Source organism: Paramisgurnus dabryanus, chromosome 2, assembly GCF_030506205.2.
Source record: "Paramisgurnus dabryanus chromosome 2, PD_genome_1.1, whole genome shotgun sequence".
Taxonomy (NCBI): Eukaryota; Metazoa; Chordata; class Actinopteri; order Cypriniformes; family Cobitidae; genus Paramisgurnus; species Paramisgurnus dabryanus.
The window spans coordinates 34,178,026-34,202,810 of record NC_133338.1 but is presented as its reverse complement, the minus strand read 5'-3'; the positions used below and the strand labels follow the sequence as shown (position 1 = coordinate 34,202,810).

The following is a 24,785-nucleotide window of genomic DNA, read 5'->3' as shown; positions in this document are numbered from 1 at the left end:
TCCATCACCTTAATTGTCTAGGAGTTATGGGACACGCAACATAAAAGGACAACAAGGGTTATCCAAATAAATCATTTATTAAATTATGCTCACAATAAAGTCAAACAAGAACGAGACGGGGAGTCCTAAAACATAGGACCAACACAGAACAAAACCTAAATAAGCAAACTAGGACTCCCCGCTCCAAACTAACGTAACAAACAGAAACTGAACAATGGGATATTCTAACTCCCGTATTGCCAGATAGCCTGTTCGAACTCTCCTGCCAACCAAATCAATAATAAACATATTTAGGCTGGAGGAGTGAAAATTCATAATCCTACACTCAAAACAGCATGCGCTAGTGTCTGCGCTGTGACATCTAGCTTATAAAATCTTGCAAAAGTGTGCAGTGAGGACCAACTCGCCACATCACAAATGTCCTGTATTGTGACCCCATTAAAAAGAGTCCACGAAGTCGACATTCCTCTAATCGAGGGTGCACGTAAACCAGGCGGAGCTGTAAGCCCCTTACTGGAATATGCCAGTGAAATTGCATCCAGAATCCAGTGCGATAACCGCTGTTTCGTTATTGGTTTTCCTGAACGCGGTTTAGCCCAAGAAACAAACAGCTTCACTCTGTCTGAACCCTTCGGTCCTGCTCACGTAGATACGCATAAGGAATTTAATTTGTTCGCTCTTGGTAAAAACTGTAATACTGTTCACTAAAGTCAGCACAGCTTAGGATCAATTAGCAAACAATTACCAAGGTGGAAACACTAAGGGCTCTATCATACAAGGGATGCACCGAATCCAGATTTTTTGGATTCGGCCGAATACCGAATCCACTGTTTAAGATTCGGCCGAATCCGAAACCGAATACCGAATCCTACTCGCATCCTTATTCCATTACAGGGCTTGCAAAATGTCAAAATCCCTGGTAGCCCTTCGGGCAGGCACTCTTCAGTTTTTGGTAGCCCGAAATTTTGCCAATACAAAGCCAATAGGGCCTCTAACCACAATGTTTAATCTGCTTTTCTTGTTATTGTTTTGATGCTGTTGGTTTTTTTAACAAACAAAAAGACTGGATTTCCATGTAAACCAACTGTTCCTGCTCATCCCCACACCAGATATACTCACCATTTAAAAGTGGTTTAGTGGGTCACAAAACTCACAGTTTGAACCATCCAGTTAGAGATTGGATCATTTTTTCGATCAGAAAAACAGGGGCTACTGTCGCTTTAAGAGCGATTCTGCGTCACTCTCTTCACTGGCCGTATACAATCTATATCACTTTAAAGCTTGCTGCAAGAGATTTAATTTTCTTACGTGAGGATAGTAATGACTGACAGGACGAAGTTGAAGGATTTGCACAAAAATCCATGACAAATCAGTACGGATTGCTTCTTGTACAGCGGCTTTGCCCGATCGCGAAAGTGAAAGTAAAACTCGAGCGCGCGCTCAAACGCAATTTAAATACCCAATGGCTGAATTTCATGCACCACAATTATCCATCCAAATCTGTGAGAGGATACATAAGCATTTAAATATTTTTTTTCCTCCCCATAAGTCAAGATAGCCCGACGGGCAGGGCGGGGATGCATTTTGATAGCCCGACTGCAAAGCACAATAAAAGCGATGCTGTGCGATGCGTAAGTTTTTCCAGGTGCGTCCACGAAATGTGAAACGCCCCAGGCTCACTGGAAAAAAACAATTATCTCCACGTCCGCACCTGATGTGTGTAATCAACGGCCGCGTGACGTCGACCAGCGCAACGCAAGCCTAGGCAGGGGCGCCGTAAGGGGGGGAAAAGTTAGGACGATTCTAAGGGCCCATGAACTTTTGAGGGCCCCAGCCAAGGACTGTGCCGCACACGCAAACCCCTTAAGCTGAGCCCTCTTAGCTCCGCCCCGTCTTTACTCTGCGTTTTAGCGCCGTCTTCAATCCACGGTCTCACAGTGCGCGTGAACTTCAGAAGAGAACAAGGTGTGTGTATTTACTGCTATTTCCTATGATATCTGCATATGTGCACTTCCTTACTATAAATGCAGTTTACACAATGTGACGCTGGAGCAATACAATGCAGTTTTCTTTCCACTGTAAAGTCTTCGCTCTGTTCACCCCAACTTAAAAAGGCACAAGGTGATTTACGTTCCCTGTTTTATGTTATGATTCTAACGCGAAGTCAGCCCTTAAGCTGTTTAAATTAATGTAGCCCGTATAAGCTAATTAACATTAAATAGAAATGCGATCGGTTACACGCTGTTTTGTTTTGTAACGCAATATGCCAAGGAAGGATTTTTATGCAGTCGTAAATCGAGTTGGTTGTGATAAAACTGAAATGCAACTAAGGCTAAACTAGTCCAGTTATGTATATTAAAGCTTCTCAACTTGCAACAGGGTTAAGAAATCAATGGAAATCTGTGTCGTAATCTGCTATAGTTGTTATTCATTTCATTTTAGAGCCCCGTTGATTAAAAAACTGAAGAATCATTTAATAACAGTATAGCTGTTTTCTTAAAGAGTAACTAAACCCTAAACCAACTTTTTTTAGTTAATGATCTGTAAGAATGGGGTTTTATTAGTGCTGTTCATTGATTTTAGTAAGTTTTTTTGACATTTGGATATAAAGTGTTTCAATACTACAAATGGTGTAAAAACGTCTGAGTGCTGCCCTCTTCAGGTTGAACGGTGGCTACTGCAGTTGAATTTTTCTATTGAATGTTGGGTCCAAAAAATGCCTCGACATGTAAGCAGGTTCAAGCTCAGCACGCCGCTTTGGTCAAGCATTGTTGACCCAGTCTTATTTCAGGCAGAATGTACATAGAAAAGATGCATTGTTGTTGTTCGCCATTTTTAAATGTTACAATGTCGTGTGTGTAACAGCTCAAGTATACAGTATGTCACTAAGACTGTCTCTGAAAATCAGACTAAAGCCTCAAATCTTATTGTGAGATAAAAAGCATCACAGTTTAATTTCAAGCATTAATTTCACTATGATTTCAATCGCTGACATGACATTACTCAGTCAACATTAAAGATATCAAGTTTATATTTTCACAAATGTTCTTTACATTATATAGGATGATTTTATGTGGAAAACAGTAAATCACAAAGAAATACTTCAGCTGGGTTTTCACAGGCATGGTCACATTTATCTTTAATCTTTAAGAATGTTGCATTTTCTCTGAATATTTGATTTAATGTACTGTATTTTTCAATTAAATTTGCATTGCACTATAAATTATCTTAGCTGCAGACATTTAAGGTATCTATAAATACTGATAACTGTGGTCAAAACAATAGCAAAATAAATAGTTCTGTATTATTAAATTACAGACAAAGATTTTGAATAGCTACAGTAGGTTGGATTGTATGTTTGGTACGAAATGGGTATGGGGGGGCCTGACCCCCTATTTTTCATAAGGCCTAAAATTGCTAGCGGCGCCCCTGAGCCTAGGGTTCGGTTCGGTGAAAAAAAATCTAAGATTCGGCAGAACCCGAACGTCAAAATGCCCAGTATTCGGCCGAATCCGAATCCTGGATTCGGTGCATCCCTATATCATACACCCGGCGCAATGCAGCACAATGCCAGACGCAAGTGTCTTTTGCTAGTTTCAACCTGGCGCAAAGATCATTTTCACATTGTACGCCATGTTGTTTAAATAACAAATGCATTTGCGCCCAATTTTGCGCCCATGGGCATTCTGGTCTAAAAACGAGGTGTGTTCAGGCGCATTGTTGGCGCGTTGCTATTTTGAGGTAACTAAAATAGACTACGCCATTAGACTTTAGACCAGGTTTTAGTTGGTCAAAGTCAATGGCACAATATGTTTTTTTGTTATTTAAAGAGCGTGTTAGTTATTTGTGCCTATAAACGGGACTACAACGCAATTGAAATGTAAAAGATTATTATTGAGTCTTTTGGATATAAATGAGGGCCAATTATGAGACGTTAGAAAGCCTAAAGAGCTGCTTTTCCTGTAGCCTGGTAGGTAAATAAATGCTTTACTTTAAACAAATGCATCTATTTTAAATGTTTTTTTTAAATGCTATCCCACTGATTTATTGTATATGAAGACTCTGTACCTGTGGATATGGTGAGATGAGAAACATTTTAAGTAATGCTTTTTTTAAATCCCTGGCGCTGTCTGAGTGCAAACACTTCGGCTCTCCGGACGTTTGTAAATTCTTTATCTCTTGTTTGTATTTTTAGAGTACAAACCTTTTCTTGCATATTTGCAAATTATTTTATGAGATTACAATGATTATGTAGGATATCAATACATTTACAGCAATTAAAATCCTGCTTTTTGTACTTATATGACTGAAAGAAAAGGGCTTTTAAAGGTTTTAATCCAAAAAATTTAAATTTCAATAAAAATGTAAACAACACCTTTTTTTAACATTATTCTTAAACTGGTGGTCTTCTTCCTCCGCTTAGTTTTTCAGATCCGTCATCTAAATAGGGATTATAGCGCCAGAGCAAGGGAATGAGAGCTGATTCTCATTGGTTTATGGCACTTTACGCCCAAAACACACCCATTACTCATAAGAAGAATAAGAACCCTTTTCGACCGTGCGCTCAGCGCACAAACCATTTTTCCCGTCGGTAAATTAGCAAAAGTGGCATTGGACATGCCTATTTAAATCGTGCACCCTGCGCTTTAGACAATGCGCTTAGATCATGACAGTTTTTTACGATTGCTATGACACCTTTTTCAATACTTTTAACAAATTTTCTAAACTCTTAACACACCAACACACCTACAACACACAACTGGCAAAACAGTTAATTTTATCCTCAAAATCACACATTGTAAACTAAACTCTCACGCTGTTTACAAAAACACTGTAAACATGTCTCAGGAACAACTAGTTATATCAAATCACTAACACATGCTCTCTTCCAACAGAAACATTTAGTCAATCATAAGCCGGCGCCAGACCATAACTACTGTAACAGGGGGCACTCGGCTTCCAACGGGGAGGCACGCAATAGCAACAATAACTTGCAAAAACAAGACATTACAGTTTTTTTCAGTCGCTAACAAGCATTTGTCCAATCAGTTGTCACATTTTCAAAACTCTAAACACAATTAGCACAGCATCGGTCTTTTGTGGCCATACCATTAATTCATTTCATGTCGTTTTCACACAATATGCAGTCAGTAAACACATTTCCACAATGCTTACATTTTTTTAACAGACAAGCTATACCTCCTACCAAAATTATGGATTGTTTTTGTAGTATTTACAAATGCTTACACACAACATCCCACAATAGCAAAAACAATATTCCAAACCATAGATACAGTATAAAAACCTTAATATTGGGTAAATTGGGCAAACCACAGCTGATTCCAGTCTGGCTTAGATTATTTTTCTTTTACATTGATACTTACAGTATACAGTAAAAGCAGGACTTTGGGGAGTGATGTTTTTGAAAACAGAAACAGACAAACACTGTAATGTCTGGATGAGGAAGCATAAAAGCAAGGGGCACATGGAGAAGAGCAGGCCCAGTGAGAGGTGCAGTGAGAGGTGCAGGACAGTGAGAGGAGGAGGGTCAGGGAGAAGAGCAGGCCCAAGGAGAGGGCAATGTAGAGGTGTAAGAATGCATGGTGGTGGCATTTCAAGGGCTGCAAAAACAGTAGTCAGTAATGAAATTCACTGATTTCGGTAAGAGAGGCTGGTGAAAGAGTGCAGCCCAATTTTAGTAGGTTGCCTCCATTATACGCATCTTTCAACAAATCAACAGGTAAGTATTGCATTTTACATGGATTGTTTCTATTCTCACTTGGCATATCAATAAGGTCATGCAGTAATGCATATGTAAAAAAATGTTGTCCCTCTAAAGAATGCAACGTCTTCCACCCTCTGGGGGAAGAGGAAAGCTCCTCAAAAATGATCAAGATCAATACTGTAAAACTTTTTCTGTTCTATCATATTGTGTTTCTACTTTACCTACTGTAGTCAAGAGCAAGGGGAAAAACTGCTTTTTACTGAAATGCTTTTGAATGTGAACATTGCTGTACATGTGGACACACAGTTTAGCGTAAAAGACATTTAGCGTAAAAACGGTGGATTGCATGTTTTGCATGCAAATACCTGTAAAACAGCTCATTTCCCGTATAAAGTGCAAAAGACCACAAACTCCGCTGCGCTCGCGCTTTACTCGACGCAACAACAAACCGCCCTCGCGCGGCGCAAGCCATTGAAATTAATGGGTTTCATAGCGCAGCGCACACCGCGTCCTAGCTTTAAAAAAGCCGCTTTACCATAATCACGTCGTAATGCTGTTAACGGTCTATAGCCACACTTCACATTTAAGCTTACGTAATTTAAAACAACGCTAACTTACCTTTGAAATAGCTGAAGACGGCGTGTACGAAATTGAGCCGCCAGCTGATAAAGTTTGGCTGAGCCGGCTAGAATTATTTGCAATCAAATAATAATTCTATCACATAAAGACATACACACACAAAATATATAAACAATACACGAGATCCATTTTCCGATTGGTTTCATAACAGCACAGTCTTGTGCTCGCTCGTTGCTACAATACACAGAGGGGTTGCAACCTGTGGAGGTTGCATATGCAGGCTGCAAACGTCATCAAGCCTGGTTTATTTAAGTTAACTGAGCATTACATTCGCAAGCCATACGCATATTACAACAATTTACGATTAACTTATAATAAGAATAAACTTTATAATTGTTGATATTTTGAAATAAGACAGTGTTGATGACGTAGGCAGCGTAAAAATGCGACCTCCGGAGGCTGCAGTCTTCGGATTGGGAAATTAAAATTGCTCGTTTTCCGTACAGAAGAAGTGATGCATTAGTAACGTGCGCGTCACGACAATGCATTTCAAAAATAGACCGTGTTATTTTTATTTTTGACCAATGCGCGCGACCAGCATCCACACAGGAAAAAGCTGCGAGTAAATTGTATGTATGTTTCCGGGTGCTGGATGCAGCATGTTCATTTTTACTTTAATTTTGTATTGAAACTGCGATTTGGAATCGGTGAAGTCAAATATAGACGCGTTTCTTATAAGAGCGTTTCTTCTGGGAAGTCCGTGGCTGTATAACACTGACTAAAGTGGTCGCAATCAGGTCCGGTAGCGTCGCACACGCATAATTCTGCGAATGAGAGCACTAAGTAAAAGCAACAGAAAGTTCTTTCTATCGGTCTCCCATGCTGCTTGAACCTCAGAAGTAAAGAGACTTTTAAAAAGCTTGCCAGTAAAATCCATATCACACCAGCAATGACAAGGTAAGCTAACGTTGCTATGGTTACAGTCCAGATACATAATAGATTGCTAGGCTATTGCTATGCTATCTACAGTTTTATTACAAACAGCAACCAAAACTACAACGTAAAATTAGTGTAGACTTTTAAACATCAATGTTTTTACCAACCTTTGTATGGGAACCTATATTCATTCATTCATTCAACCCAGTGCATGCCAGGTTTGTGCTGTGAATCTGAATTAAAAGTGAATTAAAGAATAGAAATGAAAAGAGGTTGCGTGTTTTGCCATGTTATTAGTCTATAGGTAGCATTATAGTGGGCTCTAGCTCTATTGTGTTTGGTTATGTGTACCATAATTTACCAGACTTTTACCAGATCATTTGTCTTATAATTCTGACAGTGATTGTTATTGTATTTTGCCATAAGTCTTCACTGTGCCTATTCAAAGCTCGAGGGCAAACACAAAACTTCTAGATTTATGCAGCAATAAACTACATTTTAACATTTAATAATGCCTAGTCATACTTCTGTTATTTTTATGAAAGTAACTCAAAAGTAACGTAACTCATTACAGTTCAGAGACAGTACTATTGTAATGTGACTAATTACTTTCAAATTACAGTAATTTGTAATATATAATGTATTACACTTTGTAAGTAATTTTCCCAACACTGTTAATCAGTATAACGTAGACATCTGTAGACATGTGGCAGCTTCAGCCATTTGCAGCTATGAAAAATTTGGCGGCTACAGCAGCCATTTAGGTTTCGGCTGAGCCGGCTAGCCAGCCAATAACTTCATCAGCCAGCCATTATTCTCAAAACAAATGGCTTCGGGGTCTAGTCTAAATGCCTTTGGTTTCACAATAGCTCAAGCACAGATTGCGTGACCCCAGTAGTAAAGTTTTGCTGTAGGCAACAATTTTACCCACTTTGCTTCTTAAAATGAAACATTTTAATGCATAGATGTAAGCCTATTACAATAACTATGAATCATAAGGTACTCTAGTATAATCAGGATACAGTATTCATCAAAACAATATTCTTTCATAAGGACAATGGAAAGTTATTGCTTTTTTAGTGTTCAAGTTGCAAAACGCGGTTGGGCTGAGGCAACAGCATCTTAGTAAAACATCTGACATTTTTACATGCAGACACTTTTATTCAAAGTGATTTACAGTGCATTCAAATTTTCAAATGTAAAATGTTTTTATGATTTTGATCACTTTTGATCTAAATGAATATGCCAGAATGTTTGAAATTAGGTTTGTGAGAAAATTATAATTGCTCTAACATGTTATTTTCTTTAATTAGAAAATAAAAAATTAGTTTAAATGATTTTGAAAAGGATGACCAGGTTGGATCAATAAAAAAAGAAATTAGATAAGAATTCCTTCAACACTGTTTAATCCTTTAACTTATTGAGTGGGGGGATGTACATTTTCAAAATTAATATAACTCTGGCATTTTTTGGTCTAGAAGCCTCATTTTGGTGTTGTTTTAAAGAAGACTCTTTTACGTTTTTTACAGAAGTGACTGATATATATATATCACAGCAAGCCAACACAAACCTTAGTTTTTTGATAATTTTATGTATTAAAAATAATACTATATTGCATGTTTTATTTATTACAAATAAATGTAAACAGGTATATAATATAAGAGTTTTGTTGCAAAACGAGATAAATCTGTTTTTAACATTTTTGTCAGTCCTTTGAATTATTTGAAAATAATGCACACCTGTGGTGTAACGGCACTCTGCTTCGCGTTGTGCCGCATTGCACATTGGGTGTGCATTATTTTCTTATAATTCAATGGCCCGTCGTAAATTATTCCTTACTTATGGTGCTACTTAGCTGTATTTTTTAACTTATGAAGGTTTGATATAGTATTATTTTTAATACATAAAATTATCAAAAAAACTGAGGTTTGTGTTGGTTTGCTGTGAGATTTGCTGAATACTCTTGTCACAAATGAATAAATTACAGTTACTGCATTATTATTACTGCTAAAAGGTTTTGAAATAAGAAACCTTTCCAACAATATATAGTTTGTTGTGATAGATTTACATCTACATGAATAATATTGAAGTTAATGGGTTAAAAAGCTTGATAATTAACCCCGGAGAACCTACGGGGTCAAATTTGGCCAATGTTAATTGCTGCTACTCAAAATTTTCTTGGGTTCTCCAGGGTTAAGCTGCTTGATAACATTTTAGAAGTACCTGTACAATTTTCTAATGCTAGGCAATTTTTTGAAGATACTAAAATGTATGAGTTTTTTTTTTTTTTTCTAGCCTCATTGTAATTCTGTAGGTTACATTTGTGTTTCAATAATTTTCATGAGTTTACTATTGTTCAAAAATGTGAATGTAAAAAAAAATAATAGCTGACCCTAAACATTTGAATGGCAGTGTACAAGATTCTATAATGATAAATCACAAATGACTGAATGCAACGTTTCCAACCTAAACTGAACAGATGTTTATAAGGATTACAGAACAAATAATTAAATACAAACACATAATGCTCCCTCTATCTACCCATCTATCCGCCCGAACTTGCCAAAGGTGCTCTTCTTTTGAAATATTTTGTAATATTTACAGATCCTCTTTTGCTAACCACATGTATTACAATATGGTTAATGGAAAACAAAAGAAAAAAACCGCTACTTCTGTGTTAACCAGATTCATCTTAGATGTCATGCTTCAAAGAAAATTGTTCAAAAAAGTAACATTTTCAATTTTTTGCATTGTCTTCAGAAACCACTATTTACTTCATACAACGCAAATACACAGACCTCCTAACAAGTGGAAACTTGCCTAGGTTATTAGAATAAATTAAACACATGATGTTTGTTTTGTTAAAGATAACTCCATTTGCCGGTTTTTTCATTTGCTAAAACACTACAACCAGGCTTTTGAACTAAAATTTCAAAACCAAAACGCCATTTTTCAAAAAGCACACCCACTTTGCTGAACTATAAACACTATTTCCCTGCTTTTTGGTAAACTGTTACTGCAAAACTCTACACACAAATCCCTACATTTCTCAATGCTTACACCATGGGGTCATATGGAAAGCACAATACTATTCACTATTCAAGTAGCAAATAATTACACTAAGTTGGAAACACTAACAGTCAAAATAGAACACACATCAATCAGATCCTTCAATAGATAGGTAAAAGGGCGTGAATCTGTTCACTGAGCTTTGGAACAATGGATGCACAAAGAAATGAAGGAATAGGTCGAGGAGGAGGAAGAGGAGGAGGGAGAGGAGAAGGAGCACGTGGTGAAGGAAGAGGAGGAGGACGCGGTAAAAGAGGAGGAGGGAGAAGAAGGGCAAGGAGACAAGCAAGTCTCAGATGAAATTCAAGCCACTTTAGTTGACCATGTCCTTGTCCATGGTTTGACTATGAGGGAGGCTTAGCAACAAGTAAAGCCAAATTTGAGTAACTTCACCGTCGCCTCCATCTTCAGAACCTTCAGGGAAGAAAACTGGTAGGTGTACTTACAGTAAGACTGCTCTGTACAGTAACTTTAGAGTGCATTGTTGGATTATGCTATTGGAATAAAGAAATGCATACAATTGCCTTGCATACAGATATAAATATCAGTAGATGAATGCCAGGGGTGGATCATGCAAGAGGATTTTACCCTTGATAAATGGCTAGGGCCAATATAGCTGTGATGTGGACGATATTCTCTGGCCTGAACCAAAACCAAGAGGGGATGTTGAGGCAGAATTTTTTTACAGTTGTACTGTGTAGCACATTAATGAATAAAAATGTGCCAATGCATACAGTGATTGTGGCTTTTTTGGGCACGTGAAATGATTTTTGAGGGGGAGAACCACAAGCAACATATTTTTGGATATATTGTTTTGATTTTATTGCACCAGTGTGTAATACTATGTTGTTGTGTGTGTGTTTTTGAAAGCTTGTGTGTAAAGTTTTTCAGCAAGAGTGAGTGGTTTTAAGTGTAGAGCTTCATTTTGATATGAAAATATCATGTTTGGGGAATTGGGTGAGATGTTATGGATTCGTGTTTTCTGTTGTGATAATATGAGGCATAGTTTCAAGAAATGTGTTTAATCAACCGAGAAAAACTGTAGTAAACTTATGGAGAATGTATAAACAAAGTATTGCTTAAAAGCAACCCTTTTACCTTACTTCAACCCATTTCCTTCTCTTTTCCCGTTAATTGTAGTTTAGTCATACTGTACATATACAGTTGATTTTTTCTAGAAAAAAATAATAATTTTCTTCTGGCAAACAAAACTGAGTTTCTCAATTGTCTTCAATGTAAACATCATATCAACATCATATATTCACTATTGGTCACAAAATGTTGTTAAAGAATTTGCTGGTCTGAAAGATTTTTCTGAAGAGACCTGGTTTAATGCTTTTGTAATTGTCTCTCTCTGTTAGTTTTCTATTGCATTTAGAGTTACAGTTTCTTACAATTGCTAAGACAGATTTTTCAATACTTGTAACAAGTTTCCAAAACTCTTAACACAGTTACCAATACATCCGCCTATGCAAGATACTATTTACACATTTCTTGTTGCTTTAACACAAAATCCATATAATTAACACAAATTTAAAATCCTTGAACTTCTTTTACATACAAGCTCAAACAAGACCAAAACAATAGATTTTTAATGTCAAATTTGCAAATGCTTTCACACAGCATGTCAAAACATTTAACATCATGTGCTAAACCTCACTTATAGTCAATGTAAACAGCTGTTTATATGATGAATTGAAACATAAATATATCCCCTGTATTTTATTCCATTTGGATTGAAAAACTATTTATTGTACCAGTGCAAATATATAAATCACAGCTGATTCCCACCTAGGAAACACAGTCAGGTTCTTTCAATTGCATGAATATATGGTATACAATAGTGTAAAGGAGGGCCTCTTTAGGTCGATCTTATGTGGAAAAGGAACAATTTGAGCAACACAAAAATTAAGATATATGTCTGCACAAGTCAACGGAAGACCACCAGGACAAGGCGAAGGTTTTCCTCCAGTCCCACCTGGATGCAATAGATGGTGCATTCACAGACATCACACCTGAACACTGTCAGGGGTGGAAAAGACATGGCAAAGGATTCTTCCCAAAATGCCTTGCCAGAGAAGATATCAGGTGTGATGTGAATGAGAACATGTGGACAAATAGAAACGCAATAGATTAGATGATGAGATTTTCTTTTTTACTTTACAGTTTTTACAAACCCTAGGACACATTTCTCAATACTTAGGTAACTTTTGCAAAACTCTTCACACAGTTCTCCTAACCAACTTTCAGCTTGACAAAGCAGTTGATTTCACATTCAAAATGCACTACAACTACCAAAACACTTTATTCAGGTCTCAGATCAACTCATTCTTCCTGAACACTAGCAAAGGTTGACAGCCGACAAACACACTTTGTCAACCACAAAACAATGACATAAAAAACACTAAAAAACATGTAGCATTATACAATGTTTTCTCTGTTTATAATTTACTGCAATATATGTTACTGGAAAGAATCAGACATGATGAAGAATTCTTCTTTCTTTATTTTATGTAGGTTTTTTTTGTAATTCCAAAATACAATAATTTGTATACACACACACCATCCACTGATACAGATACAATAGTAATGCTAATCTACTCGGTCTTCTACATATGGCCGTTTGTTTTTATAGCATTTAATTTTAATATTTTAAATATATTTCATATTACTGTAGAAATGTAGCAAATTGATGTCTTATTCAGTTTTGTATTATGTTGTTGTTTTGAACATAAGTTTAACAGTTTTGAAAAAAGTATATAAGCATGTGCAAATTTGCCTGTATGTATAAAGAGTTTTGGCAGTTGTAGTGTCTGAGTGAGAAAATAATGCATGAAATTTGAGAGATGTAGTCATTGAATGCATTTTGTGCCAAACAATGATAATTGATCCTCAGTTTAGCCCAAATAGACTTCTGTTGTGCTGACTGTGTGAAGAGTTCAGCAAAATTGACCTAAGTATTGAGAAATGTGTCCTAGCGTCTGTAAAAAATTGTAATTTTCAGTGGCTTTTTTGTTTGTATTTTTTGTTTACTTTTGTACTGTAAATGGAAGTAATATTGAATATGTTTGTTATCTTGCAGTATTGTCCTGTTGTAAATACTGTAAAGTCTCCTTTTTTTCATGAACCGTTCTCTGAGATGGATGATACATTTTTGTCTTGAATTGCTGCAGCAAAACAAACATAATGCATGCATTTACTAAACACAACTAAACAAAAATATAAACAAGTTTTCAAAAGAAACTGCAGTGCAAAACTCAGTCTATAATCAATACAATCTACTGTCTATTGTATAAGGACAGACTTACACATAAACTTATGCAGTAGTTGTTTTTCTATCTTAGGTTTGTGTTTTTCATGATATTGTGTTATGATTGACTAAATGTTAAATGTTGGAAGAGAACATGTGTTGGTGATCCGACAGAGCGACATCTGGAACTTTGTACTTTATGGGTAGTATGAGCACACAGTGAGTGCGCAGTGTGGTTACACTTGTAGGACACTCTGTGACCAACACATTGTGAGAACATTATGAGGATCTTGTGAGCTCATGGTGACTTCACTGAGAGATCAAATCTCAGTGACCACATGAGCACATATGACCACATGAGCGTCTACACTGGAAAATAATCTGAATGTGGTCAAAAGTATAATATGCAGTATAGCTCAAAAGTATTCAACACAAACTGTTTAACAGTCACTTGATCAATTTTGAAATTAGACATAGTAAACTGAATTAGGTAAACAACGTGGGTCAAATGTTGAGTAAACTTAAAAATGTTTTCATGTCAAATCAACCTCAGATTTGTTTTTTGTGCTGTTAGTTTATGTTAACTAATGTTAATGAATGAGACCGTATTGTAAAATCTTACCGAATTACCAAATTTGGTTTCTAGTTTTATCATAAACAGGAAGACCTTTGTTTTGTGCATGTTGTGCATTTATAAGGGGGGGGGGGTACAAAAAGGGAAGTTAACAGCTCTCAGATAACTATTTAACACTCAGCTCTGTTTGATCCCAGTACGGATTTTCTAGAAGCTCTCATCATGTACCTGCTGGTGTTCATCTCTCTTCTGGTGAGCTTTGTTCCAGCTCAAAGTCGTTCTGTTGAGGTGAGAGCAAAGGCATCAGACATATAAAAATATATTTATTTTTAATTAAAGATACATAATCTACATGTTTTTTTAAACAGATTTTCTTAAGAAGGATCCCTGAGACGCCAGGTAAAAGGGGTTTAATTGTTAGAACAATTATGAATGATGTTTATTATACTGCATTTTGTGTGTTTTATTAATGGTTTACTGATTTTAAATACATAGATAACAGCACTGACGAAGATAATGTTCCAGTGTCTGCAATACTTGAAGCCAACAAACATGCAGGTAAATTTATACATTTAACAATAAATGCTATTAAAATTACATTCACAGAATCAACAGGTTGCATGAATAACTAAATTATATCAAACAGGAGAGGGACTGGACGATCCTTTGATCATGTTTGGAGACATAGCTGTACCAACAGGATTGCAGAATGCAGATCCATGCACAGCTCGTGGATGTAAATGGCGTAAAAGCAGAAATGGAAAGGTCTATGTACCCTATGTCATCTCCAGACAATACTGTAATTGACAACTCTTACTCTCACTAATTTTGTATTACTTCATGACAGACAGTACAAATTCTACTCAACCCTTTGCTTCTTCCACAGCTCCCAAAGAAAAGCGTGTGATTAAAAAAGGCCTGAAGTCCTTTCAGTATTCAACCTGCATTCGATTCACCCCTCACAGAGGACAGAGGGACTTTATCAACATAAAGTCTGTCTCGGGGTAAGTCTATTTTTCTTTTTTTCGTTTTGTGCATACAGTATAGTAAATGAGTGCATCAGATTCACAATAAAGATTCCTGCGGTTTTTTCCTCATGTGTGCCATAGCTGCTATTCATATTTGGGACGTCAAGGTGGAGAGCAGATTGTGTCTCTGAAACGCAAAGGGTGTGTTTATCACAGTACTGTTCAGCATGAGCTGCTTCATGCTCTTGGGTTCCATCACGAGCAGAATCGAAGTGACCGCGACAGATATGTGAAAATCCTATATCGAAACGTCATACCTGGTACGTCGAGTTCTGAGAAATTACTTCAGATTTGGTTTTAAACTATTCAGCGGGTCAAAGGTTCTTAACAAAATGTATACCTCAGTGAATCTTACAATTCAGACAGAATTTTTACATGATCTGTAGTCTAGATTACTTTTTACAGTGTATTACCAATTTCACGTGTACAGTTAATAACACTTTCTTATACACTGTAACAGAAATGCAGTACAATTTTGACAAAAAAAAAACCAACAATCTGGGTACTCCTTATGACTACAACTCTGTGATGCAGTATTCAAGGCAAGTTTTGGTTTAGTCTAGACCAAAAATGATTTTTACAAACAAATTATAACACTTGATCATCAATCATTTTGTGATGTGGTTTCAGGTATGCTTTCACCAAGAACAATAAACCAACCATCATTCCCATCCCAAATTCAAGTATTGTGATTGGTGAAGCAAGACGTATGAGCAAAAATGACATCAAGCGTGTTAACAGGCTCTACTGCCGTACGTTACTCTTTTCTCATGTGATAAAAACAATTTGTTTTTTCCTGCTGAAATCCCCACATTTTAAAGTTGATTGGTTGCTTACAAGCAAGACTTTGTCAACCAGCTTAGTCTTCCTGGTGAAGATGGTTGACCAAGAGAGTGAAGTGTTGCAATTGAACAGAAAACCAACATTTTGTGCCGTGTTGGTCTTTTCAGCAGGCTTAAATGTTTTATTAACTGTCATTACAATGTAGTCTTGTCTTTCCAGTCATGTTCATTGCTCTTTATTTTTTTCAGGTAAAGCAAAATGATGCTAGGCTGCATGGAGAACATGTTTGAAGATACTTTTATGTTTTTATGCATTATTTTTAAAGACATCTTAGTAGAAATGCAACCTCCTCTATTTAACACATCCTTAAAATCTGTCACATCTTATACATTAACTGCAAAGATAACATGATTCATATTATTCAAAATATGAGACAAAATTCAAATGCTTGCAAATGCTTGAATAAACAATAAATTCATGATGACTTTGTGAGATTTTATTTTTTAAAACTGTTTGTTGTAAAACATTAATATAAATAAATCATGCCTAAAAACATCCATAGTATTTAACTTAAAAAAACTATATAAATATATATAATATATTATATGAAAAGTTTTAAACAGACCATTCTGTAATGACATTAGTTGAGAAATGCATGCATACACAAACATCTAAACGTCTAACGTCACATTAAAATTGTGATTTTTTTTTTTAGTCAGTCACCCTTGGCTTGCTCACTGGGGGCCTAAAGACAAAAACATTAAGGAAGTTTCGCTCAACAGGCACTCCAAGGCACTTAAATCTTGATGTTATGAAGTAATCTAATTGTGAAAACCTTTTCTGTTAAATAATATCCTTTATTTTGTAACATTTTCTTTACAAATAGTGAATGCTCTCTTAATGGCCATCTTGTTTCATTTATATTGTGTGTTTTAGTACTTTAGGTGTTAAATAGATTTGCAGAGGTGTAAAGTACTTGAGTAATTTTACTTGATTACTGTACTTAAGTATTATTTTTGGCGATTTTTACTTTACTTGAGTACAATTTAAAATCAGTACTTTTACTTTTACCAAATTACATTTTTTAAGAAAAAAAGTACTTTTTACTCCTTACAATTTTATTTACAGTCAAAAAGTACTTATTTTTTAGAGATCACTTTATTCTATTTTCCCTTACTCTTACCAAACCAATTGAATTGTGCTGACGGACAGTTTAATTTAAATGTTATTTATTTTCCTTGGCCGAGATACAGCGTGCCACTCCCTGAAATTCATACGGTCGTAGCTCAGGCACCTTAAGTGCGGAGTGTTCGCCCCTCGGGTCCCTTATCCTACCCGAGAGGGCCTTTCCAACGAGCCAACCCCTGACTCCCTAACCCTTTCTGTGGCAGACGGTCTCCTGAATTTCAAATGTCCGTGGCTCGGTCGCTTTATATCCTAGGCATTCGCCCTTGGCGTCCCTTATCCTTCCTGAGAGGGCCTTTCAAACGAGCCAACCCTGACGCTCTAACCCTTTCCCAGGCTGAGATACAGCGGTCATTCCCCTGATTTTCCCACGACCGTAGCTTGGATGCCTTTGGGTCGCTTATACCCGAGGGGACTTAAGGTGCCCGAGCTACAGCCGTGGAAAAAATCGGGGAAAGGTCCACCGTATCTCGGCCGGGGAAAGGGATAGAGACTCGTGGGTTGCTTGTTGGAAAGGCCCTCTTGGGTAGGATAGTATATATACTATCTATATACTACCCCGATATATATATATATATATATATATATATGTATCTCTCTCAAGGGTTTTTTCTCCTCCTAGGAGTTTTCCCCCTGAAATAGCCAGGAAGGTTTTTCTCCTAGGGGTTTTTTTCATCCCCTGGAGAGTCCGCCACCTTTGGCTTAACTTACTACTTTACTGTATACGTTACATTATTACTATGCTCGTCTTTCTATGCTTTTCATACATCTATTAATGTAAAGCTACTTTGAAACAATTAACTATTGTGAAAAGCGCTATATAAATAAAATTGAATTGAATTAAATTGAATTAAGCCAGCAAAGAGTTGGATGGATATCTGGCCTGAGTTTCAGACACCAGGAAGTCTCTGCTCACGTTTCCTGTATTTTGCAGCCTCTCTATCAGGACTAAGACCTTGTTCACGCTGTCAGTCCAAATCTGATTTTGTTGCATGTCTGACTGGACAGACTCACTGTCCACATTGTGTATCACAACTGTTTAGATCCGATCTGTGCGTCCTGTAGGGTTTTGCCATTTTCTGGATTATCTGCATTGTTTCTATGGCAATGACGTCACACTGGCACAACAATCGTGTTTACATTTTACGTGACGCAACAGCATGACGTAACCGAAAAGCTACAAAAATACGATCAGAGCGGTCAGACTTAAATGTATTTCTGAAAATGTGATTTGAAAAGTATTTCAAACCACCTCTGGATATAGCTAGAAACAGAAAAAAAAACAGATTTCATGTGCTTTTTGGCCGTTCACACGTTCTAAATGTGACTGGGTTCCAATCGAATATGCACCAAAATCAGATTTAGACTGACAGTGTGAACAAGAACTAATACAACTCTTTCTGCACTGGCTGTCTGTGAGATGCTTGATACTCAATTTTGAAAATCAGCTTCTGCTTTAGTTAAATTCGAGGTTTCAAAACTTTGAGTAGCATGTTGCATACTGAAATTAGGTCGTTTTATAGTTTGATAATGAAATACAATTAAATACAAACAGTTGTAAAGCATGATAAAACCCTGTATGTGGTGCATTCACTTCATGTTTTTAGAGATTAAAATTAAAATTTTCCTGTTACTTTTACTTTTTTAATACTCAAGTACAATTTTAATGTGGTACTTTTTACTTTTACTCAAGTATGATTCTCGCCAGATACTTTTACTTTTAATTGAATAAAATTTACACTCAGTACTTGTACTTTCACTTGAGTAACATTTTTGAGTACTTTTTACACCTCTGTAGATTTGTCTTCCCTAAGCATCACAAAATATAAAACTGTAGTTGGCCCACTATATGCATGCCAGTCATGGCTCCTCCTGCCTAAGTTTAATGCATTTGACAGAAAAGGAAGCACTGTATTTCAAACAATATAATTGAAAAGTGAGTTTTACAGGGGTTTTCAAGTTTAAAGAAATGCAACAAGTTATACAATCAGAGAAATGGCTAAAGCCAAAAATTCAGTTTCTACCAAAACACTGACTTAAAATGAATTGCCCATATCGGATTAGTGTGGTTGCTCATAAGAGCAGGTAGAATGTAAGAATAATAATTTTTATTCCCCTTTTTTCAAACAATGTGAAATGTATATGACATCTAGCACAACCACTTATGATTAATTAATAAAGAACATTAATAGTTAATTTACAGCAAAGAGTCCTGTTATCGATTCCTTGTCCTGTGAAGCCACCTACTGTGACAGGGAAATTCACACCTGTGAACTAAGATAAAGATTACAGACTGAACATGTTTATCAAAAATTCTGTGAAGGTTACAAAGATAATGTTTCATTTGTACCAGTTCCCTGTTTCATGCTTTCTGTATCTGTATACGTGTAGTTCAGGACCTGTGATTAGATCTTCTACTGTATTGTTTGACAAATACTTTAAACACTATAAAATAGCATAATTTTTTTATTTATTTGATTCTTATATTAAGGGGCAGCTTCTCAACTTATCCCAGTCCCAGACTAAAATGCATGTTCGAGCTGCCTTAATTTAAAAACACATTGCTTATCTTAACATATATCAGTGCCATTGTTATGTTTTAAGATGCACACCTATATTGTTTTTTTTGTAAGGTGTGTTTGTTAAAAAGACTTGGCTGATTTTGTCCCCACCACTTTTTGGAAGCATTTGGATAAAATGTTCTGAAAAATCAAACAATACCTGTGCGACTTACACTGCAAAAATGTCTTTCTTACTTAGTATTTTTGTCTTGTTTTCAGTAGAAATATCTAAAAATTCTTAGATAAAGATGATTTTCTTGATGAGCAAAATTACCTAAGAAAATAAGTCTAGTTTCTAGACAAAAATATAAACTTTAAGTGAATTTGTGATTAAAACAAGCAAAAATAACTGCCTATGGGGTGAGAAAAAATCTAAAAATAAGATTTCTTTTTTCTTAAACCCTTGATTTAAGCAAAATGTTCTCACAGCATTGGCAGATATTTTTCCCTATTTTGTGCACAAACTTACTTAAATTGTATATATTTTGTCTAAAAACTAGACTTATTTCTTACGTCATTTTGCTCATCAAGAAAAAAAATCTTGATTTAAGAATTTTTACATATTTCTACTGAAAACAAGACAAAAATACTAGGTAAATAAGTCTTAGTATTTTTTTTTTTTTTTTTTGTAAAAATATTTAAAAATTCTTAAATTAAGATGCTTTTTCTTGATAAGAAAAAATCTAGTTTTTAGACCAAAAATATCAAATGTAAGTGATTTTGTGCATAAAACGAGCAAAAAATCTGAATTTTTCTTGAATTTAGTATTTAAAACATGTTCAAGATTTTTTTGCTTACCCAATTGGCAGATTTTTTTGCTTGTTTTCTGCACAAAATCACTTACATTTGGTATTTTCGGTCTAAAAACTAGACTTATTTTCTACGGTTATTTTGCTCATCAAGAAAATCTTAATTTAAGAATTTTTAGATATTTTACTGAAAACAAGACAAACATACAAAGAATTTTTTTTCTTGAAAATCATTTTTTGCAGTGTACGACTGGTTTTGTGGTCCAGGGTTACATAAGTTGAAATTATGATTTTTACAGTATGGTGCTTTGGCACTGTTTGGTTGAGCTGGTGTTGCAGGGACTGTTACATGTGGAGTCAACATTGTTGAGGGTTTTATGCTGAGTATTTTTGTGTTGTTGACCGGCCTACACTATGCCCATTTTTAATCTGCCGTTATTCAATATTTTTCCCGTCCCGCTGTAATGTTTTTCATCTGATCTTTTGTCCCCACCACTTTTCAACACAAACTGACACCCCTGCACACTGCAGTATATGTCAATGACATGATGATTTTTTTGCTCAGAAGAAAGAGCAGGCCAGATTCTGTAATAGGCTTTAGGGTTTTGTTTCGTATCAGTGCAAAGCAATATGATACGATTAAAATCTGCTCTTTTATCCAACCAGCAAAAGATTTGTAGATCTTCAGTTACTGTACCACAGTGTAATATTTGTGAAAACAAGGGGAAATAAACTAATGTTGTATAAGTACATTTTGTAGATAATGGACAGAACATAACACAGCTTAAGTACAAGGATTGAAATGAGGAGCTCATATGCAAAAGTCACTAAATGCCACAAACGCCTTCAAAAATGAGATGATATTAACCAAATGCTCGTTGCATGAATTCTATACGTTCGTTAAATACTTTCACTACAAATCGCAGAAGAATCTTATTAAAAGTCTGAGAAGTCAAATGCACTTAGAGGGTTTTGCATCTGAGCTCTTCAAATAAAACAATTAATCAGTCTGGTTCCTTTTCCAAAAGTTTAAAAACAATGTGCTTCCCATTAAACAATGAAGAGTGAGGGAATTTTACATCTGTTATTTTACAACAAGGTTAAACAAACAAAATTATAAAAATATGTAGGAATAATGTATGTATAGATTTCAGATGTCTATTCAAAGTCATGTGCATGTTATATGGCTATTTATGGCTGTGTGAGTTTTTTTATTAAGGTAAAACAATGAATAGTAGCATAGTCCATAATAACAAAGTACAGAAATCATGATATTAATATGAATTCTTAGTCTGACCTGAACATTTTCCTACTTTTCGCTACCCCTTTAATTTACTAAAGTACTATCAGAACTGCATTCAATACCCAGACGTACAGCAAAAAACAAACAAACAGATAAACACAAAGTTCACTCAGGATCCAGATTTCAGGTGAGGGAATTTCACACCTGTTCGCACCAAGGTTATATAAATCTCAACATGAAAAAATCATAATTGCTATTTATGGTTTGTGCAAGTTTTAAAGATAACATTTTTAGTTTATGTCAGCATTTGCTATTGCCCATATATGTAAAGGTCACATTAATACAGACTCACATCAGGGTATAAAAACATTTTGTGGCTGCAGTGTTGCATTGGCTTTGGAAATTTAAGGTGAGAGAACTGCTGTGTTTCTCATATTGAGGACTGTTTTAATATTTCATGAAATTGTTAAATGTCAGTATAAGAGCTGAGGCAAGGCATATAAGTTTGATCCTATTGTAGATTTTTTGTAAGTGAGATATTTTTAATTTTAACAGATTTTTGAACTGGTGAGTCTGAAGTTTTAAAGTAACATAAAAGTCAACAGAGGTAGAATAGCATTGATATTCAGTAGAATATTGTAGCTTTGTGTTACCTCAAGACTGTTAGATTTTTATATTTTTAACATCATTATCTTTAACATAATTGTATACACATTATCTTGTTATTTAAAAAAATGAATATTTTGATATAGGGGATGACTAAACATTTTCAAACCTGTTGTGCTGTGGTTTTGTCTGCAGGTCTTTGGCTGCCATGTTGTCCAAGGTGACTTTTGGCCTTTTGGCCCTGCTGCTGGTCTTCTCTGTTGAAGGGAAGGTATGATGTGCTTACACATACAAACACTTATATTGGTGAATTGCAAGTAAAGAATATATTGTTTTATGCATTTTTTAATTAACCTCAAATAGTTATAATAAATCAGAATAAAAAAAGACTTGAATCTTTTAATGTTTCTATTTTCATGTCTTCGTTATGTCTGGTGTTTTGGCAAACATCATATGCAGCCTGGTAAGTCAAATACTACAAAATGAGATGAGAATATTAACAACTTTGATATAAAACATTCAAACACAGAAACTATTTTGACATTTATCATTAACTGATGAAGTAATAGTTAATTAATGAATGTCCTGATGTGTTTTTATAATAGTTATTGAGGAGAATGCTGCTGACTTGCCTGTGGGTGAAGTGTTGGATAGAGCCAACAGAGGCATCGGTAAGCATACATCACACACTTAACAACATACATCAATATAGCACAGGTACACCAAAACTATTTTATGATTCGCATAATTTTGTTTTATGTGTGATAGATTCATTGTTTCTTTATCTGTGCTATTTCAACATTAACACTCAGATCAATAAATCAACAAGAACATACAATGTCCATCTTGCAATGAAAGACTTTTCATACATGTACTTAGATCACAGCTAATAAGTTTTTCTGTTTTAGTTCCTGAACCTGATGAGCCCAAGCTATTGGATGATATTGCTGTGAATGAAAAAAATGCTGATCCCTGCACATCACGTGGTTGCCTTTGGCCCAAGTACAGCGATGGCAATATTTGGGTACCTTATGTCATTGCCAATCACTACTGTAAGTTACTGATATAAAGATGTTTCCTCTTGGAGTCCTAAGAATAAAATAGTAGGAGATTGGAGAGTGCTAGAGTTTTATAATCAGTGCAATGTAACTGTGAAGATAAAATATCATAAATAACCACTGCTCTTTGCCCTCTCAGCCTCCAGTGAGCTATCGATGATTAAGCGTGGTCTGGACTCTTTCTCGTCTGTCTCCTGTATCCGTTTCTTCCCTCGTTCCAATGAGAGAGATTACATCAGCATTGAGTCTCGCAGTGGGTACGTAACAGATTAGAAAAATATTACACAAATATAGTTTTGCATCAGCATCATGTGATTGTTAGCATATTACAGTCACAATCATCAAACTTATAAACCAGAAGAGATAGAATTAGAATTTTAATATGAGTGATAGAATCATGTTTTTTTACAGGCGGACATGGATCTGAGATAATGGTAAAGAAATTGATGCATTATTTTGACATTACAGATGCTACTCATACGTTGGTCGTCAGGGAAATCTCCAGACTGTGTCTCTGGCTCGTAATGGCTGTATTTACCAAAGTACTATCCAGCATGAGCTGCTCCATGCTCTTGGCTTCAACCACGAGCAAACCCGCAGTGACCGTGACAGTTACATCCAGATCCTCTGGGACAACATCCAAAATGGTAATTTTTTTATCAGAATCAGAAAGAGCTTTATTGCCAAGTATGTTTGCACATATAAGGATTTTGTTTTAGTGTCACAGCTTCCAGTAGACAGAGACAACAACGTCACACAATTAAATAAAAATTTGATATGAATAAAAATATACATTAAATTTAAAGCCTGTTAAATTTCTGAATGAGAACAGTAAATGTTATGTTTATTTATCAGACATGAAGTACAACTTCAACAAAATCAACACCCTTAACCAGGGAACTGCCTATGACTATCGTTCTGTGATGCAGTATGAGAGGTAAGATCACTTTGGCTTAAGATGAGATATGTGTTCACTGTATGTAAGATGTTACAGATTGTTGATTGTTTCTAACTGTACCTGTGTCATTTGAAACATCAGAAATGCTTTCTCAAAGAATGGCTATCCCACTATGGTCCCTATTCCAAATAGCAACGTTCAGCTGGGCGGAGCTACTCAGATGAGCCAGAATGACATCACCAGACTCAACAGACTCTACCAGTGTTGTAAGTGACAGGAAACACATTCATGTTTCTCATTTGCCCAAAACATGCTTGCATAGTTTTTGTTTGTCAAACAATGAAGTTATTGTGCTTAGGTTTTAATGGCAATGTCTTAATTCACATTACATTGTTTAAAGTGTAATGAAAGAGGATTAATGATGGTTATGCTTACTGATCGTGCTATGCAGTATGTACACAGCTACTTGAAACTTTCCTATGCATATTTTTTTAAATTGAACCTTGATGATTGTTTCATTATTTAGAGAGACCTGAATAAC

The 24,785-nt window shown here is 35.7% G+C and overlaps 3 protein-coding genes across 3 annotated transcripts in view; all 3 read left to right on the top strand.

The window, feature by feature from the left end:
• LOC135778864 (high choriolytic enzyme 1-like) overlaps window positions 1-24,785 on the top strand; it is a 105,897-nt gene that overhangs the window by 66,043 nt on the left and 15,069 nt on the right. The window lies entirely within an intron of this gene.
• On the top strand, window positions 14,356-16,425 carry LOC135778949 (hatching enzyme 1.2-like). Its single transcript, XM_065289594.1, has 9 exons — window positions 14,356-14,421; window positions 14,502-14,532; window positions 14,629-14,691; window positions 14,780-14,932; window positions 15,020-15,137; window positions 15,243-15,421; window positions 15,622-15,703; window positions 15,792-15,913; window positions 16,193-16,425. Exons 1-9 carry the CDS (start codon window positions 14,356-14,358, stop codon window positions 16,204-16,206), a joined length of 828 nt encoding a protein of 275 aa, XP_065145666.1. The 3' UTR covers window positions 16,207-16,425.
• LOC135778867 (high choriolytic enzyme 1) lies at window positions 22,077-24,518 on the top strand. The gene is made up of 9 exons (XM_065289500.1): window positions 22,077-22,091; window positions 22,484-22,559; window positions 22,748-22,751; window positions 22,894-22,959; window positions 23,197-23,340; window positions 23,486-23,603; window positions 23,815-23,993; window positions 24,202-24,283; window positions 24,386-24,518. Exons 2-9 carry the CDS (start codon window positions 22,497-22,499, stop codon window positions 24,516-24,518), a joined length of 789 nt encoding a protein of 262 aa, XP_065145572.1. The 5' UTR covers window positions 22,077-22,091; window positions 22,484-22,496.

Coding starts and splice junctions, on each gene's coding strand:
- LOC135778949 (XM_065289594.1), top strand. CDS start 14,356: ATGTACCTGCTGGTGTTCATCTCTCTTCTGGTGAGCTTTGTTCCAGCT. Junction 14,933..15,019: donor TGTCATCTCCAGACAATACT/GTAATTGACAAC, acceptor CTTCTTCCACAG/CTCCCAAAGAAAAGCGTGTG. Junction 15,704..15,791: donor TCTGTGATGCAGTATTCAAG/GCAAGTTTTGGT, acceptor ATGTGGTTTCAG/GTATGCTTTCACCAAGAACA.
- LOC135778867 (XM_065289500.1), top strand. CDS start 22,497: ATGTTGTCCAAGGTGACTTTTGGCCTTTTGGCCCTGCTGCTGGTCTTC. Junction 23,604..23,814: donor AGCATTGAGTCTCGCAGTGG/GTACGTAACAGA, acceptor TTGACATTACAG/ATGCTACTCATACGTTGGTC. Junction 23,994..24,201: donor CTGGGACAACATCCAAAATG/GTAATTTTTTTA, acceptor TTTATTTATCAG/ACATGAAGTACAACTTCAAC.